The following is an 18922-nucleotide window of genomic DNA, read 5'->3' on the forward strand; positions in this document are numbered from 1 at the left end:
CTGGTGACTTGCTGGGCAGGCCAGGCAGCTTTCCTATATGCCAGTGTGCCAACCGTTGGCTTGGGTGTCCCTTGGATTAAAAAAAAAATTCCATGGGCACGCCCTGGAAGTACATGGCAGTTTGCCTTGTTTACTGAGTTACAAGGACAGAGCAGCCAGCACGCCTGCCCGTTGGAGGGGAGCCAAGTATTTGACAGTGCCCTGCCCAACGTGCCCTCTTCAGAACAGGCCCCTTCCTTTGCAACTTAAGTCTGTTATTGAGGACAGCAGCTACGCAAGCACCCTGGCACCATGCAGGAAAGGAGGAAATGGCTCTTTCCAGGCATTTAGTGGCATATTGCTTGCTGACCATTTGAGGACACTGGCTGCCAGTTTGAGCAACTTCCCTGCTCACAAGGCACACAGCACATATCTACAATAGATTCGACTAACACCTTGAGGTCCTCCTAGGGACTCGGGGCTATACAACTCATTTTTTTCTTGCACTCTGCTTACAACAGTGGAACTAGCTGAAGTTACCTAGCAGACTTCATGCCTTAACCTGGTCATGCTGTTAGGAGTTCAAATACTGTTTCCTGGCCAGCTCCTCCTCTGGCTGGAAGGCTGTTTGCAAGGAGCACACCCTCTCCTGCTACATGGGCCTGCCCAGCCGTCTCATGGCTCTGGGTGGACAACTGGCTGGGTGGCGGGCCTCCTGTTACCAGCTCATTCTTCTGTCCATTACTACCAGTGTTTAGGAAGGCTAGGGCAGCTGCAAGCCCATTTGCCGCCAGGAATAGGGGGGCTTCTGTGTGCCAGTGTCATATTTTATGAACCAGGTCCACTTCCGTTTCACCAGTGTTAAGTGCTGCCAGAGTGTGCAACAGAACTCCTTGCCTCAAAAGCCATAATGGCACAAAATCTGCACACTGGTTTCTGGGAGGATTTAGGATTCTCTGGTTGCAGGAAATTCTTTTTTTCCTGTAAGATGGAGACCCTACTTTGAAATGCAGGAGTTATCTTTGAAGTCTTCCTATGACCTGAATACCTTCTTCTTATGAAAATGAGTAAGGACTTGCAGAAACACAAAAGAGAACACTTTAATAATGAAATAATTTATTCTCTAACAGTTGAACAATACAGAAGTATACATATACACAGAAAGGTCTTCTAAAACATGGACTTTCTAAAAATGCATGTGCCAACTGTAATAAAAAGCACCATTATATGGTCTTGACACAGGACTTCCTTTTACGATGTGGCATTTACATTAGGAACTGAACATCTGGAAACTGAATTCCTATTTCTCCCCCATCTGCTGCTCCCCTGTTTAGGCTGTGTCTGCATTTGAAAGACTCCAAAATCAAAAGCCAAGAGTTCAAAAAACAACAGGTGTTGCACTAAGAGCACCTATCTGAAGAAAGAGAAAGAGTTCCTGGGTCAGTAAGAAAGAACAGCACAAAAATAAAGCCAAACTAACTCCAGGCAGCTCAAATCTTTGGGTACTTTAGGGTCACAGCAATGTTTCAGCAAACAAGCATAGCCTGTGAGCAGATGGCAGCCAGGACAGGCTGGTTTTTAAGTCTTGGTCAACTCTACTATCATAGTCAAAGCAAAGAGGCTTGCTACAGACTTTGGAGCACAGAAGACAGTTTGTGGGAGTGGAATCTTCCTCTCCAAAACAAACGCAGCACTGACTGTTCAAAGAATTTTGGGTGGTCATAATGCCCAGGAACCAAACACTTGCATGAGCAGAGAGCAAAGAAGCAGCAACACTACACATGTAATCAGGGGAGCAGATGCATTGCTGGGTACAAAAAGCAGAATTCACCCCAATACAGTAAGTGTCAAAACCTGAAATTTGTTATGAACAGGGCAAAAGGAGGACTCCAAGAGTCCAAATATATTGCTAGACAGTACACCAGATGCCTCAGTTTACTCCAACAGGCAGTGAGCACTTAAAAAAACCCCTTCCCTCCCTCTCAGAGAACACTAGGCTTCCTCTTTACAACTGTGTTTACAAGCTCCACTGCAGAGACCCACAGTTCTGGGGGGGAAACCAGCCTGATTGGGGTGAGTGTGGACAGGGGCAGGAGAGAAGTGTCATACTAAGGAGAACAAAGTGCTAATACGGCAGATGGCAGAACACAGCCTGCTAATGCCCAGAGCTCTGGAATCTTGCAAGAGGGTAGAAGAGTCCAACTACCTGGACATCTCAAATGAATGTTCTGAAATTTGAATCCAAAACACGTATTCGCACCAACCCTGGAAAAAAGTTCACAAGATGTGACTATCAGCACCTTGAAAGCTCTGCTTTATCAAAACATAATGAAAAGGTCTGGGTGTTCAACACTCAGGAGAAAGGATCGTCAGGGAGAGGCAATAGTTTTACAATACTTCTGTCACCCTGGGACCCACACTGACTTCCGAGAAGAAAGAGCATAAGCTTTGGGTTGCCGGTTCCAATCACGTGCGGCCCAGATCTGCTGCCTGCTCAGAAAGCTACCAAGTGTAGCAGCATTTCACATGACCTTTTCGACACCCACACACACACTTTTGTATCTGCACACACGCACACATACACACGGCTCCCAGCTGCAAACTGGCACAGAAGCAGCCCCAGCTCCCCTTTTAAACAGTCTACAAAAATCTGCAGCTTATCAAGTAATAATGCTGGTGGATCAGTGAATTTGAGAAAAAGGCTGGCTGGACCAGGATGAGACACTTCTGTGGCACAATTTGCATGTGACCCAAGTGCTGTGGTTGGCACCACCTCTGCGGCTGCCCCTCTGCTGCCTTTGCAGAACATGACACCTCTGAAGTAGTGAGGGAGATCTGGGTGGTCTGCAAGCAGAACAGGGCTGCAGGATTTTTAGCTGCTTTTGCAGCAGGAGGGAGTACAAGTGTTGCTCAGGCTGTGCAGAAAAGCAGGCCCCTTCCTCCAGCCTTGAAAGGAACATAGCTGCCTGAGGGGATGGGCTGGGGGACTACCGAAGAGGGCCACAGAAGTCTGGAGCTGCCAAGGGCGGTTCGAGTCAAGATTTTTTTTTAAAGAGTGTCCCTGAAGCCCACAAGACAATTTGTTTTGTTTGCCTAGATGTTTTTGAAACATCACAACATGCCTCCTTCAGCTAATTTTCAACATTAGTGCATAATTTGCAAGGGATCAATATTTTGTGCCACCCAAATTTTGAAGAGAACCATATCCAGACAGTGTAAAGATCAATAACAGTTTCATAAGAGGGACCAAAAATTCAACACAATATTTTGACTTAAAAATAGAACAGAAAAAGACCAGGCACAACCCACTGAAAACGGCTGCCTCCAAATTTCCCCAAAATGAAAGCAGTTGTGTCCAAACAGGACATGTGCTTGTCTGCTGTTCATCATGGAGCATATTCCAGATACAGAAAGTGAGATGGGTGTGACTCAAGGTGTCAGGAGTGGATTGTGCCCATTTAACTCAAAAAAGGCACAATAATTAACACACAGTGGGTGGAATCCTTGAGGCTTGTTACTTCTAAAGAAAAGGGACACACATTTGTAATCAAATTTACCCCACCAAAACCTGTAAAGACTCAAACTTTAGGTGGCAGCTTGGGGAGTTGAATTTGTGAGGCAGTCATAAGCAACACATTGTAGAAGCTCAAGGATCTCAGGCAAGAGACAAGTTGGAGCAAAGGACCTCAAAGCACAGCTACTCAACTTCAAAAGTTCACAGTCTGGGAGTAACAGCTCTCTGAAGAAGGGTTTTCTGCTTAGACTCAAAGCCCACTTATAAATGCAAGGCAGCCTCCAGCAAGCAGGAGAGTTCAGTGCAAATCTGCTGGACGCCTGAAAATTCCAGCCTTTTTTATTTTATAAACAAGACAGCACACTCAAAAGAAATAACTTTGGAGATTTGTAGCAATCCACTAGCCCCACTTCCCATCTTGGAACATTTCATGTGTACTTTTTTTTTTTTTTAATTTGGGGACTCTGATAAGTATCCCTGCCGATTTTAACAGCTCAGGTCACAACCTACATGAATTGCTTTTTGAAGAGCCCTTTCAGACTGAAGATGTTTGATTCTCTTTCAGGTGCTCTCTGAACAGTGGGGGTAACTGGCTGCAGTTGGAGAATTGAGTAGTTACAATAAAAGCCGCAGAGAGTTGGAAAAGTGGGCATAATGTGAAGGTTGAAAAAAGAGAAGACAACTAAGGAAATCTGTTAGTAGACCTTGACGTACAAAGTTTTCTGAACATCTACAAAAGCACAAAATCATAAGAATGTTTTCCATTACGTCTGGTTTATATAAAAACGAATAAATATTATAGACCACGTTATGTACATTTGCATGTGCTCTATTTAGCTTAAATGGAGAGTGCTATTAAGGTGGGACACCAAAGAGAGTGAAAAGGGATCAGAAGGATTCGTGCTTCAAATTCAACAAACCAAAATCCACACACAGGCCACTTTCAGAGTGCTGCCAAATAAGTTAAACAGGGTGAGAAGTGCTAAGGTGGCTCTGTGGAATGACCGCCATGCATTCTCCTCAGGCCTTTGCTACTCAAAGCTAGCGCAGCTAACTTTGGTGCTCAGTTATTGCTGAATTCTTAAGTAAACAGACTGGACTAGAACCAAGTCTACAAATGAGGCATAATTCTTCTTTTGTGCTAAAGGGATCGAGATCAGCTTTGTTCATCTCTCTGAGGTAGAAAGATTGTCCCAGAGACAAGAAAGCAAGAATTAGCAGCTGGGGAAAAGCTACTCGGAAGGTGAATGTCGCTGTTAATGCAAAGGTGTAACAATCTACATTACACAGGAGGAGTAGCCGAAGTACCATTTAGTCCTCTGACAAAGATGCTGAGATGTCTGAAGAAAGGAATCCTACCAAGGGTACTGACTAGAAGCAGAGACATACCCTGACCCCCCACAGACCGCCTGCAGGCCAATTCTGTCTCAGCTCTCCTTTGCCAAGGTTAATTTTAGTCTGCCAGTTGCCAGTCTCAAACCCAGTCCTGGAAGGCTGCTTCTAGCTAGGAAAACCCAGCACAAGAGAGGTTTGATTTCACTAAGGAGCCAGGGTGGTGGCCATATCACAGCTATGACGACTTGGGAATAAACTTGGGAGGACTTCTGAATGAAACTTCTGAACAGTGGCCAGGAAATTTCACTGCATCAGTTCCCTAACTGAAACTGACAATGCTTTTGTAAGTTTGTTGTTGCAATTTCTAGTTTCAGAGGACAAGAAAGTTGAGCTCCCTCCAAAAAGGTAATGTCTGAGGCATAGCGGCTAGTGCTTCCAGACAGCTGTGTCGACATCCCCCCCAAACAAACGACAGCAAAAGGTTCATCTAGAACACTAAGCAATAGCAGCACAGGGAAAAAGTGTAATGTTGCTATTGCTGCAACAATATTTTTGAGCGCTCGAGAAAATTTGGTTGGAATGTTCAGTCTCATAGAGTTGAGTTTACCGACAGACAAGAGAAGCTAGTGGATGCCATCAGGTGTGCGCTCCAGAGAGTAGCTTGTACCCCACAACCCTATGCACTGTTTTCAGACTTAGGCAAAGCGGATTTTGGTAATGTCGGTGGTACAGGAAGTTTACGTGCAAGAGAATTGTGGGTCGGTCCAACATACTACCTAATAAGATCCAACAAGGAAACAGCAATGGATGGCAAGCAAGCGACTGGCTCCTTAGAGGCTGAGACAGGCCTTCAGATTGTTCTGCAGCTTTATTCTCTTAATGCCGGCACTCGAGTAGCCCTCGTCACTGCAGACGCTCTGCAGGCTGCCCCTCTCATCTGAATCACTGGGGCCGCTGCTGCTCCAGTCCAGGTCTCCCGTCAAGTAGTCTGTGCTCTCCACATCCACATCAATCTCTTCTGCAAACAGAAGTGAGAACTCAGTCAGCACTCAGATTGCTCAAGGTGGGAAGGCGGGTTCCAACACCTGAGGCTGCCACTCACCTCTGTCGGAATCTGAGCGCTCAGAAGAGACTGTCGACCCAATGCTGTCCATCCTGACCCGCTCAATGCCCAGCTTCTCCAGCTGCCTTTTCAGGTGTCGTTGCTCTCGCTGCAACTGATCTATTTGGTGTACAGCTTTTCTGTCATAATCTTCAAGCTTCTGTTGGGGGGAGAGGAGACAAAATTTGGTCAGTCAAACTAAATACTGAGCATGGTTCTACAGGACAACGAAATGGACTCAAGGAGTGATAACTAGGCGGGAGAAAATCGTGATAATGAAATAAAAACACTTAATGCCGCTTTCTGCGCTTCTCATTTTTGTAAAAATACAAACATCCTGAAATTTGGTTTCACCCTAAAAACATCTTATTTGGTTTTTATTTAATGGGGTGCCTGGGTAATGACTACGGCTGCATCTGCTGACACTATATTACAAATATAACCCACCAAGAACACTTTAAAAGCAATTATATTTTATATTAGAGTTATAAATTTTGAATAAAAACACATACCACTACTTCCTGCATTTCAAACTTTCAGAAAACACCAAAATCCGCAAAAAAATAAAACCATTTTCTCCCACCTCTATTGAAGGCTAGCTTAGTAACCTGCTCTCTAGCCATGATGTAACCTGATGTAGTAACCTGTTCTCTATCTCCTTCGTCCACCACTAAACAGAAAAGGCATTTAATGTCCTTTCCATTGTGTTTGAAGGTCTTCTTTCAAAGGTTTCTTGACATTCCCCTCTCCCCCACCCGGTAAAAAAATCCACTGCACCTAACCTCTACTAAAGAGTCAGTCAAAATTTAATGACTCAGCATATATTCTTCCAATGCGGCAGCTATGTTGACTGGCACATTACAACTAAATCACTTCCCCTTCCCCCAAAAGAGACATGGATGGTGAACTCAAACCTTGCACAACTTGTAAAATAATATTCTTTAGGAAATAGAAATGTGCTATTCCTCCTTTTCCTGTCCCAGACTTGAACATGAAAATGAAAAGGGCACACTTTATAAGTAATGAGCTTTAGAGGGGGCCCCAAGCAACTCAGTTTCAACTCACCTTTATGTGCAATTTCGCTTTTGTTAGTAAACTCAACGTAGTATGTCTGCTGGATTCTGGTCCAAGCGGCACCAGTCCTTTCAGCTTCTCTAGACACAATCGCAGATGGGCACGCCTGTTAACCCAGACAGACAGACATTAAGGCTGTGAGATCAATGATTTGAAAGGAAACTTTTGTCTTGGGTGTTGTCTGCATTACATTACTATGGAATCAGGAAGTTTAGAAGTAAGATCAGAAGATTTTGACTGAAGCAGACAGTCTTCTGAACAAACAGGAGCTGTTCTAAGTATATTCTGGCAGATTAACAGATGCCATCAGGCTACATACCAAAAACAAGGGCTTTAATACATCAGGCAACTGTAGTGCTATTATTTCACAACAACAGACAGTCTCATATTCAATTTAAATTGATTCTAGTTATCTCATTAATCACTTTCAGAGACAAGCACTATTGATGAGATGAACACCAACACTTATTGCTGGTTACTTTGTTGGGTCAAAAGTTGCTGAGAAATCTTTTGAATGTCTCCATCCTTTATAGGTCTGGTTTCAAATTCTGCAACCAGAGGCAAACAGCCTGTAAATTAGGTAGTTGCAGTACTCTTCCCACTATTTTCTACAGATACTACTGCAAAACATGCAAAAAGCCCATTGGTCTCTCTCTAGCCCGGGGGCCACCTGTGGCCCTCAGGGGCTCCAAATCTGGCCCGCGGGGTGCCCCCTGTCTCCAATGAGCCTCTGGCCCTCCAGAGACTTGCTGGAGCCTGTGCCAGCCCCACACAACTGCTCTCAGTGTGAGGATGACTGTTCAACCTCTCACCTGAGCTGTGGGACAAGGGCTCCCTCCACTACTTGCTGTTTCACGTCTGTGATGCAGCAGTGGCAGTAAAGGAAAGGCTGGCCTTGCTTTGTGCAAGGCCTTTTACAGGCCTTGAGCTACTTCAAGACCTTCATTCATATAAGTTCCATCTCTAATAAATTCATTTATGTTAATTTATTCAAATTTGAAATGTAAATTATTTTTTCCCCGGCCCCCGACACAGTGTCAGAGAGATGATGTGGCCCTCCTGCCAAAATGTTTGGACACCCCTGCTCTAGCCCACTATTGTCAACTGTGACCTCTTGGGCAGTTCTGTCTCTTGCTTCTACTACCCAATATCTTTTTAAAGTTGGAGGTAAGAGACTGAATCTGAGACTCATGAACTTGTTATGTTAAAGTACACTTCAAACCCTAAAGTTGAGTAAATAAGGTATTCTATTATGACTGGTTCATACATTGCCTGAACAACTTTCAACATACGGGCACATTACCAAAATCGCTGTGTAATGGCATCCTAAGCTTGCTAAAAGTCCCCAAAGTCAACCTGCTTACCTATAACACGAAAGCAGACAAGAATACTACACAAGAATACTGTCAAACTGCAATCACAGACAAGGTTCGATTTGGTCTCTTATCCTGACACCAGACCATACTAACTAATGCTTTAGTGTTTCACCACAAGTGTTGGATCTCACTTTGCCCTGGCATAATTCTATCCACAGTGGATGGTGGTAGAATTTCGACTCTGTTCGCATAAACCCAGCTCCTATGGCCACACAGCCATTTCTTTTAACAAATAGGCAATGGTAAGTCAATAGAACAAAAACATAATGATTATTTTTTAAAATTCCTAAATGCAAATGGAATACAACTTCAGTTATGTTGAGAAAGTTTACTATTTGCAGATGTGCCATAAACATATGCCATCATCAAGTTAAAGGTTAAGCACTCGACTCCCACTGAGAGTTAAGCATATCTTAGCTCTCACACTGAAATCAACTGGAATTAGCACATTTCAATAGTGTTTCCTGGGTGTTGCAATCTTGATGTTACAACCACCCTGCTGGTAAGATTACTATCCGTATCTGGAGATAAGGAAAGAAGAAGATGAGAGAGAGAGCAGCTTAACTAATGTCACCTGAGTTTATGGAAGAGGCAAGATTTGGACCAGGGAGATCCTGATTCACATCTCAGTCTCCTAGTCAGGATTCCACACCAGTTTATGGGCACTTAACTCTGGCTGGGTGAGCCCTATTCCACTATGAACTGGCCTTCTGAAGCATTTTATGAGATTTCCTTGCCTCGCTTTCTAATTCTTTGGTATGTTTTGGGAAGCAATTTTCCCATTATGGCTGAAAAACAGTTCTGTGTACAGACTGCTTTACAGTGTGTTTGGCTTGGAGCAAAGACAACCATTTCCCTACACTTGCTGGTGAATTTACCAGCAATGTCAAAACTACTCAAAAGGAAAGGATCCTGAAGGGTCAACCGCGGACCTTCCTTGAGGCATTTTCTTATTGAAATAAAATGCACTACTAGAAATGGATTAAAAGGTTGAATATGCCAAGCATAAAATATTTACTTGGACTCCCAGAATTAAGTAAACACAAATCATGGTAAGTGCAAACTACCCAGGTGAAGTTTGTCACCTTAAGAGTGCAATTCTAAGGATGCACGTGGCTGGCACAAGTCCCTTGTGCTGACCTGGGAGGGCCACAAATATGCTGTAAAGTGCAATTGCTCCTTAGGAGAAAGCCATGCCAGTGCACGGAGGTATGCCAGCCTGCGGAGGCCAGATCCAGTCTTTGTGGTGGCAAATGAAGATAACTTTGCCGGCATGGGGGTCTGTGGGTGTGTCGGGAGGGCAGGAAAGAGGCATTTCAGGGTGGGCAGCAGGCGGACCCAGGATCCGGCAGTTATGCCAGGTCCTAGCCCCTTTCCTGGGCAGCGCGGAGCAGCTCCAAGTTGCTAAGATCTGCGCCACCTCTTTAGGTGGCACAGATCCGAGTAGACCCATTGGGGCCACTGCGGCTCTTCCCGGGTAAGGGGAATTTTTCCCCTTGCCTTAGACTGAACCTCAGTCAGCTCAAAACTTGTGCTGGATACAGCACAGGCCCTCCAGCCTGCCTGTTCCAGTGCAAGTTAGGATTGTGCTGTAAGTGCTGTAGCAGAGACTGAAAGTGTAGACTGCAAGAAATAAAATTCTAAAAAGTTTAATGTTCTCCGGGTCTTGCTCCAACTTTTCCAAACTTGGGCCCTTGTTGCTACAACAGATATGTAGCCCTATTAAATGATTAACAAGTCTATTAAACAGCCTCAGAATAGGTCATGCCAACAGCCGTCTCTCCATAAATGCCTTCATTAACTGAACTCCGGCTTCAAGCGACACAACCAGAACAAAGGCATCTAGAAAAGGGCAAGGCAAGCCTGAGATGACAGTTCAATAGGAAGCTGTTCCATCATGTCCATCCAGCACCCCAAAAGGGATACCAACTAAGCTTTGGCAAGTGACACTGCAGGCACTTCCCAAATATGACTGCTGTACACCCAGCTAAGAGCTGTGTCTCTTTGGCAGCAATCCTGATGTTCGATCGGTATCCACTCAGTCAAGAGCAGCAGTCACATAAAGGAATGTCGAACAGAACTCAAAACAGTTTGCTGAGCATTTATCCCAGCCAAGCTCCAATTTTAATATGTTACTCTGAAGAATCCGGAGGCTGTTATGAACTGCTGCCGCCCACTAATGCATTTCACCTCAGCATGGTGACTTCTCCAGTGGCTGTCGCTGTTGTCTTTTCTGAATCTCTTTTCAGACTGTGAGCCCTTTGATTTATTTGGTTATATAAACCATCTTTCGAGACTGAAGGCTGCCAACAACATAAACCATTTTGTGAACTATTTTTTGTTGAAAAGCAAAACATTCTTAATGATGATCAGGTAAATATTCTTAATAAGCTCAGGCAGGGCTCCCCGCACACCCTGGAGGCTGCTGCAGGGACTGGTAAGTACATGCCAGTCCCTGCACCCCCGGTTAGCAATGCGATCCTGGGGATTGCGTCGCTGCCTCCCCCCCCGCCCCCGCCCCTTAAGGGGACAGAGTCCAGGGTGCTCTGACTAGGGTGTTGCGATGACACAGTTTGAGAAGCCCTGAATTAACTGCATCCTAGAAATCTGAAAGAAAATGCTGAAATACTTGTAGAACCTCTGCCAATCTTCTCTGAGAAATCCTGAAAGACAGGTGAGGTGCCACAAGATTTGGGATAGAATAAAAACGAGGCCGTGGAAAATTGCAGACCTATTAGTTCAACTTCAATACCAGGAAAAGACATTGGAACAAATTCTAAGAGCAACCAGTCTGTATGCCTCTAGACATCAACATAATAATTAGCAGAACCCAATATGGATTTGTAAAAAAAAAAAGTTGCAGGTCAATCTCATCACTTTTTGAATCCATTAATGTAGTGGAAGTATTTTATCTTGATTTCAATAAAGCATTCAGCAAAGGTCCCACAACATCATGATTAACAGTAAAATATAGGCTAGAACAGTGTTTCTCAAACTGTGGGTTGGGACCCACTAGGTGGGTCGCAAGCCAATTTCAGGTGGGTTTCCTTATTTAGGTGTTCAAGCAGAAGCATGACAGGCACCTTTAGGAGATACTCTAGAAAGTATTTTCTTGTTTCAAGCAGGGTCTTGAGGGGCCCTTTCAACTCCATAAACCTTTGATTTATTACGGCAGATATCACCCATCTAGCAGTTTGAAGTGACACTTGAAATTATCCAAACTTTCTAAGAGTACTCAAACACAGAAAGGTAGGAAGATTTCTAGACAGAACCAAGAATATTTTAATGGAGCTTTAATGGGACAATTCCAGTATTTCCTATTACATGAAAATTTGCTCATAGTACGATTTAGTGCTGCAATAGTGTGACATCTCTCTACCAAACCAATCTTGCAATACAAACATGAGCAGGTCTGTATACTGCAAGTCACCACCCAGAGAAACCAGCTTCCCTGAACTGGACACTTCAGCTAAAAACATGACTTGGATTCATCTCAAATAACCATAAAATTTAACATCAATTTTTTTTAATGAATTAATATCTACAGTGATTTTCTGAAGACTCACCTGTTCTTTTCCATTTCATTATGCGTCGATCTTAAACAGAGAAAGACAAAGACAGTTTAGTTAAAACCATTCATAGTTGGCAGCTAAAGAATAGAGACCTTGTAATAAAGACGAACAAAAATGGAAGAATAGAACTCTGTGGAACCCCAATTCTACAAGGCCTCAAATCAGCAACCACTGAGGTTTTATGAGCTGGACAAGAGTCACAACTGCTCTTCGCGCAGATATCACAAAGCGAGGCAAAGCTTCCGAATGTGTCCTTGTTTTGCAAGTAAGAATGAGAAAAGTGCAAGCCCAGCAAGCCTGAATTTGAATTCAAATTTAACACAAATTAGGCCAGTGGTTTCCTGAACTGGCCTGAAGCTCTAGTCAGAACTTCTTCCTACTATCTGTGCAAAACTTGGACTGCAAGGGGAGAAAGCCATTAAGTGGACTTTAAACTTATCATAATTCATACGATTACAACTGAAAAATAACCATTTAATTCACCTAAAGTGCGACATGTTACACAATAAGTGCTCTGAATGCTTCTGAAAAGCTTGTGAATGGGCAGATACCACCTCACCTTGAATTACAGACCCTCACAACCACCTGCATCAATTCCATTTAACACACAGGAGAAGAACATCTCCAGCCTGCCCTGCTTGTGACATACTTATGAAGGTATATACAACCAAACATGTACCCCCAAAATTATAAACTATGAATGAACAAACAGATATGGATGGTTAATGCTGTGTGTGCCACAACACTTCAAAGCTCCTTCTGTAGCTTTTACCAGGCAATAACTTGAAGCTAGCTGAAAGGTTATTTCCATCAAGTATCAAGGCTGCATATTTTCATATACTTTAAGTACAATTTGCTTATTATCAGCAGGGTCAAAGGAATTAATAAGAGTTGTCTCGTTTGCCACAGCCCAAGGTATCTTTTCACACAATTGTGAACTCAAGCAGTTGAACAGAACAGCATGATGGCTGTAAGAGTTAAGCTTTGCCTTGTTAAAAGCACACAAAAAAGGAATTTATTGAATTAATCCTTCCCACCATAACATGGGAGTAATGTGAACTGTGCCTTCTCCTCAAAGCTAATAAAATCATTTTTTGAAAATTTTAAAAAATGATTTTATTAGCTTTATCTAGAAAGACTTCAGAACCACACTTGAGCCTGTCATTTCACATGTCCAGGTATCAGCTTTCATGCAGATGCAATAAAAAAGATTATGCTTTCTTGAAAGAACTGCAGCTCAAATAATGTTCAAAATCTGAAAGTGTGGATGAAGGGTGGGGAGAACAGGAGAAGGGGGTGTTTACTTAAATTAAACACTGAAATTCCATCCCTCAAGTCCTATGCCTTTCTCCTAATGGCAGTACATCATGTACTTATCTCAAGACCACTAGCTACTGACATAACAGGGTGACTTAAGGACAAAGTTTTAACTGAGCACTTCCTGATTTCTTAGCCATGTCATGAAAGAGTCTGCCATTTTTGTGCTCAGACATATAGACATCTGAAAATAGTATTAGAAAGTCAATAATTAAATTTAACAAATTGCAGTTCAACAAAAGTCTGAAATTGCTTCTCAAATCTTCAAGTAAATTAATCTGGATAAATTAAATCCCAGAAACTATGTTCTCTTCCAAGAGACACTTGAAATTTGAGAGGGCAGTCATTTTGTGCACCACAGAATTAAGAAATGTCTGTGGGGAAGGGGAAGCTAATTGACATTAACACATACTGGTATTTGCAGGATCCCAGGCACGTTCATTCAGAAGCAAGTCCGATTTGCTTCAGTTGGGTTTACTCCAGAGGGTTGCATTCCAAGCTTGTTCAGTTGATTTCAATGAGACTTAGTCATCAGCAACTGAACTTACGATACAACTCATAGTCCATTCAGTTAGGACTGCAGTCTTAAGATACTTACAATCTCTCTAGCTTCAGAGAAGATCTGAAAACACCAGTTCTGCAAAATGCAAAAAAACCCCCAAACCTGGATTTCCTAGAAAATCTGGTTTCTAGAAATCAGAAATATTAAAATATATATAGACTGAGGCAAAGAGGCAAAGAAGGAAGGCCCACAACCAGGGAGACAGACCAGGGACACACTACACTTGCTCCCAGTGTGGAAGGGATTGTCATTCCCGAATCGGCCTTTTCAGCCACACTAGACGCTGTGCCAGAGCCACCATTCAGTACACGATACCAGTCTTCTGAGACTGAAGGTTGCCAAAAACAACTCAAATATTGAAATATACACTCAAAGGAACAATATAATTTTTTAAAAAATAAACCATATCCCCACCCCACTTTTTCTGTTGCAATGATTTCCCATTTTATGGAAGCCTCTCCAGGAGCTGTCTTAGCTAAAGAGCAGTGTACAAATGCTTTAAACCAGTATTTCTCAAACACTGGGTCAGGACCCACTAGGTCGGTCACGAGTCAATTTCAGTTGGGTCCCCATTCATTTCAATGTGTATTTTAATTTTAATGTATTTTTTAAACAAATCAGCAACTTCTTGGGAGGGTAAGGAGGATTCTTCTTTATTTTAAATAAATGTTTAAACTTATTGTAAATCTTTAATTTACTTAATTAGATTTGCTTTTGCTGTATGGAGATGTTAAAAATTTTCCTGCATGATGATGTCACTGCCAGCCATAGTGTTACTACCAGGCCAATGATATCACTTCGGGTGGGCCCTGACAGATTTGCATTCTAAGAAGTGGGTCCTGGTGCTAAAAAGTTGGAAAACCAGTGTTTTAAATAACCCGATTAAACAACATTCATGTGTCCCAACTAAACCTTACTCAATATGTCAGGAGGAAGTAAGAAAGTTGGGTTGTTTTGTCAGCCTCCCTTTAGGTCTCTACAGACATAGCAACTGCAAACTGCTTACATAGGCCACATACAACTGAGAGGAAACAAAAGTGAAACAGTAATACGTAAAGCACCTGATTTATCGCCACATGAAGACTTTGACACCACAGCATGATCTCTAGCTCAACTAACCTTTAATTAAGATAAATAACCTTGTGATTATTGTGTGTTCCACGTACTCATCGCGCTACTACTATAATTGCCCTGGAAGTGACTAAATTTTGCACACCTATGACTACAGGCAACAACAACACACACCCACTGTACATACCTGCTACTACTGCTGTTTTTCTTGGACTTGTTTCTTCGTTTTAAGGCATCTCTATCCTTGCTGCTATAGGGTAACATGGAAGCATAGCCATGCTCAGCTTCTGGAGAAAAAGAGCCAGAATTCATTCCATTAACGACTTTCAACAAAACAGACAAGCAGCACATATTTGCTGGCAATGGAAACTGGGAACGTTTCACCACAGAATGTCTCTTCACCTCCTAAGTAATCCCAGCCCACTGTACAATCATTATATCTATGCCTAATAAAGGTTTATTCATTCATTCATTCATTTATTCAATCATTATACCAACTATAGGAGGTAGTTCGCCACATTCCAAATTGCAACTCAGTCACAAACCTGCACATGGAAAACTCAATGTGCACAATACATGACATAGAGAATGCTTATGATAACCTTGTTAAGAACAGAAATAGGTCTACCAGCACGGCACACTCTGTGTCAAGACATGTTGGCATCCTTTAGTCTCGGAAGACTATGGTATCGCGCTCTGAATGGTGGCTCTGGAACAGTGTCCTCTCCAGTGCGCGAAGCCTGGGTAAAGTAGGTATGGAGGATAGGCTGTTACCCATGCAGCAAATCCCCCCTCTCCACGTCACTGAAATGGTCCAATGGAAAGGCAGAAGCCAATACGGTTGGTTCCAGCGGCGTCACAGGAGTTGCCAGAACGTGACTGTGTTCAGCCATGAACTGCCTCAGGGACTCCGGCTCCGGATTTTGCCTCGAGGTTGACTCCTGAAGCCTTTTCCTTAACTGGATGTAGCCACAAGGCAGTGGAGGTTTGGGATCAGAGTTTTCCTTCTCTCGGATGAGCTGCCTTCCCAGGCTAAGGAGTCCCATCTACCCGGTGGCTGTTTAGTCGCCTCTTACGACAAGTACAGCCAAACTGAGGGCCTATTCTTATCCCCAGCCCCCAGGGCTGTGTCAAAGCTGAATACATACACACCCCAAGGAAGGAATGATCTGATGTTTACACAGGAGAGAGGATCTGTTCCACACTGTGGATCAACCCACAGTTTAAGCTCTGAACTACTGGACTGCAAGGAAGTATAAGGAGGCACCCATTCTACTCCCTCTTGCTTTCAACACATGTGACTGCCAGATTTCAAGAATACTAAAGGGGTTGGGAATGAGGAAGCCAGGAGCCCCACTGGTTGGGAATGAGGAAGCCAGGAGCTTGTGGAAAAGGGAAGGTGTCACTAAGCATGATGATTCAAAGCCATCTCATGCTTCACACACACACACACACACACACACACACACGTTCCACACGCACGCATCAGCCCTGGCTCCAGAAGGAAAGGAGGAAATTGGAAAGAGCTGCTCCCGCTACCACCTGCCTCAGGACTGGCTCCCCAGAGGCACCTGGCTGGATTCTTCTGAAGCTCCCACCCCACCCTAGCCCCTTTAGGGCCTGCTGTACAGTATTCCAAAACTTATATACTGCCCTTCATCTCTGGTGCAGGTGCTCCTAGCATCTCACAAGCCACTGGCCCACCAATGACAGCGACCAAGAATATGTGGTAAGCAAGTGAGACAGACCCTCCCTACTGAAGGCCTTTGAAATGTGCCGCTGAGAAGACCATCAGGTCCTAGAGAAACAGGGATGTGAGGTGGGTGGGGAGGAAAGTAAGATAGGTGAGGCAGAGCCTCCCCACTGAGTCCTTTAAAAAGTGCTGCTGTGAGGACGATGAGGTCCTAGAACAGCAGGGATGTGTGGTGGGGGGGGGGGGCAGATGAGTCAGAGTGTCCCTACTGGAGTCTTGAAAAGTGCAGCCACAAGGACCATGAAAACTATGAAGACCACGAGGTCCTAGAGCAGCAGGGACGTGGGGAGGCAGGTGAGGCAAAACCTCCCTATCAGAGTCCTCTGAAAAGTGCTGCTGTGAGGACCACGGGGTCCTAGAGCAACAGGGATGTGGGGGGGGGGGAGGTAGGTAAGACAGGTGAGGTAGAGCCTCCCCCACAGGAGTCCTTGAAGAAGTGCTGCCTCGAGGACCATGAAAAGCAGGGATGTGCGGTGGGTGAGGAGGCAGGTGAGGCAGAGACTCCCGGGGGGAGGTCCTTCGAAAAGCGCCACCGTGGGAGGTGCTCAGGCACACTCGACACACGGCGGCAGCGCTTTTCGAAGGACCCCCCCCCGAGGCTCTGCCTCACCTGCCTCCCCACCCACCACACACCCCTGACAGCACCCCCCAAAGCCAAGCAGCACAGCCAGGCGTGAGCCCCACAGACAGCAGGGAGCCCCCCACTTCCCCCTGGGGGCACACAACGCCCCTCCTGTGGAAGCCCCCAGAGCCTCTGAGGGGAGGGGGGAGACCCAGTGGCAGGCCCTGCTGCGCCGCCTCCCCCTCCTCCTCCAGGCAAGCAGCCCTCACCACGCACGGGGGGCGGCCCCAGGTCCCTCCCAGTCAGGCGCGCCCCCCGAGGCCGCGGGGGGAGGGGGAGGGGAGGGGGCGGCCGGCGCCTACCTCGCTCGCGGCGCTCGAGGAACTCGGCGGCCTCCAGCAGCATCTGGATGTTCTCCTCACACACCTGGGCGGACGTCGCCATCTTGCCCGCCCGGGGCCTCCCGTCGTCGTCGCAGCGGCAGCAGCCCCTCCGGCTTCCCTTCTCGGCTCGCGCGAGCGCCTGTGTGTGTTTACCCCACCTCAGCCTGACAGGCTCGGCCGAGCCCCGCCCCCACCCACAGCCCATTGGGAGGCGCCGGCCCCGCACCGCCCCCGCCCCCTCCTCATTGGCTCACCCAAACCCACCGGCCCCGCCCCGCAGGCGCATCTCGCTTCCCGTTGGCCTCCTTTGTTCGTGAGCCCGCCTCGGGCCCTGCGCTCCCGGTTGGCTCCGCCCCGCCCCCGACCCATTCCGAGTGTTTCATTGGAAAGAGGCCCGCTTTCGGCCCCGCCCCTTTCACCCAAGGCACGCATGTGGTTGGCCCGGGTGTTCGTAGTCACGCCCACCGAAGCGCATTATAGGCCGCCCGGCTCTGTCCTTTAACACATAGTTTTGGATTGGTGCAGCCGCACCCAGGCCCCGCCCCTTTCCCAGGGCTTATTGTGTTGTTTTCGGACTCCCGCCCCGCCCCCGTCCACGCGTTCCTGCCAGTCTGGGCGCTCGCGAGTGGGAAGAGCCTCGGCCTGGGGAGGAAGCCCCGCCCTCAGCGCCTGGCAGGACCGACCACGTCACACGCTGCACAGCAGGGGCTGGAAATCTGTGCCCAGCCCTAGCAGAGCCCCCGCTGGAGCCCATAAGGGCTCAATAGCATTCATAGTGCCTGCCAAGGGCAGGGAGTGACGTCACTGAGCTGGGAGTGACGTCACTGAGCAGCGGCTGGCCAGGAACAGGCACTCGGTTCCAGTGGCGTAGCTGGAGGGGGGCAGAGCGCTCAGTCTGGCGGGGAGGCTCAGCGGGGCGGGTTTGTATAGTTTTGGATTGGTGCAGCCGCATAACATAAGTGGCCCCTCCCTTCGGAGCCTCTCCCCCCTGGCCTGAGCACTCTGCCCCTCTCCAGTTACACCACAGGTACTACACTGACACATTCTCATAGTATGATCCAATGTATGTTTACTCAGAAGTTAGCCCCATTAAGTGTGCTTGTTTACTCACAGTAAACAATGTTCAATAGGCTTCCTCTATACGAGTGTGCAGAGGATTGCAGCCAGCATGTCTCTTTCTGCAGCGATAGTTTTGCAGCACACCCTTTGTACTGATTTATTTTTAAGTGAAAGGAGATAAGAGATCATGACTGGCACCATTTAACCTTGCAAAACACAGACAAGCCAACTCTGTAACAGGTAGGAGGAAGACACAAAGGCGA

General features: G+C 45.8%; 1 protein-coding gene across 1 annotated transcript; it reads right to left on the reverse strand.

Annotated features, from left to right (window-relative positions):
• Positions 1 to 1114: 1114 nt before the first annotated feature.
• MXD1 (MAX dimerization protein 1) lies at positions 1115 to 17726 on the reverse strand. The gene is made up of 6 exons (XM_066639718.1): positions 17580 to 17726; positions 15090 to 15189; positions 11947 to 11976; positions 6996 to 7110; positions 5931 to 6090; positions 1115 to 5846 (listed from the first exon to the last, which is right to left on the reverse strand). Exons 1-6 carry the CDS (start codon positions 17659 to 17661, stop codon positions 5659 to 5661), a joined length of 675 nt encoding a protein of 224 aa, XP_066495815.1. The 5' UTR covers positions 17662 to 17726; the 3' UTR covers positions 1115 to 5658.
• Positions 17727 to 18922: the final 1196 nt, after the last annotated feature.

The sequence above is a fragment of the Tiliqua scincoides genome, chromosome 11 (assembly GCF_035046505.1).
Source record: "Tiliqua scincoides isolate rTilSci1 chromosome 11, rTilSci1.hap2, whole genome shotgun sequence".
Classification (NCBI taxonomy): Eukaryota; Metazoa; Chordata; class Lepidosauria; order Squamata; family Scincidae; genus Tiliqua; species Tiliqua scincoides.

Excerpts from the sequence above, each read along its gene's own strand:
- MXD1 (XM_066639718.1), bottom strand. The coding sequence starts at position 17,661 with ATGGCGACGTCCGCCCAGGTGTGTGAGGAGAACATCCAGATGCTGCTG. Across the intron at positions 11,977-15,089 it reads AAAAACAGCAGTAGTAGCAG|ATCGACGCATAATGAAATGG; the intron begins GTATGTACAGTG and ends TCTCTGTTTAAG. Across the intron at positions 5,847-5,930 it reads GCGCTCAGATTCCGACAGAG|AAGAGATTGATGTGGATGTG; the intron begins GTGAGTGGCAGC and ends TTCTGTTTGCAG.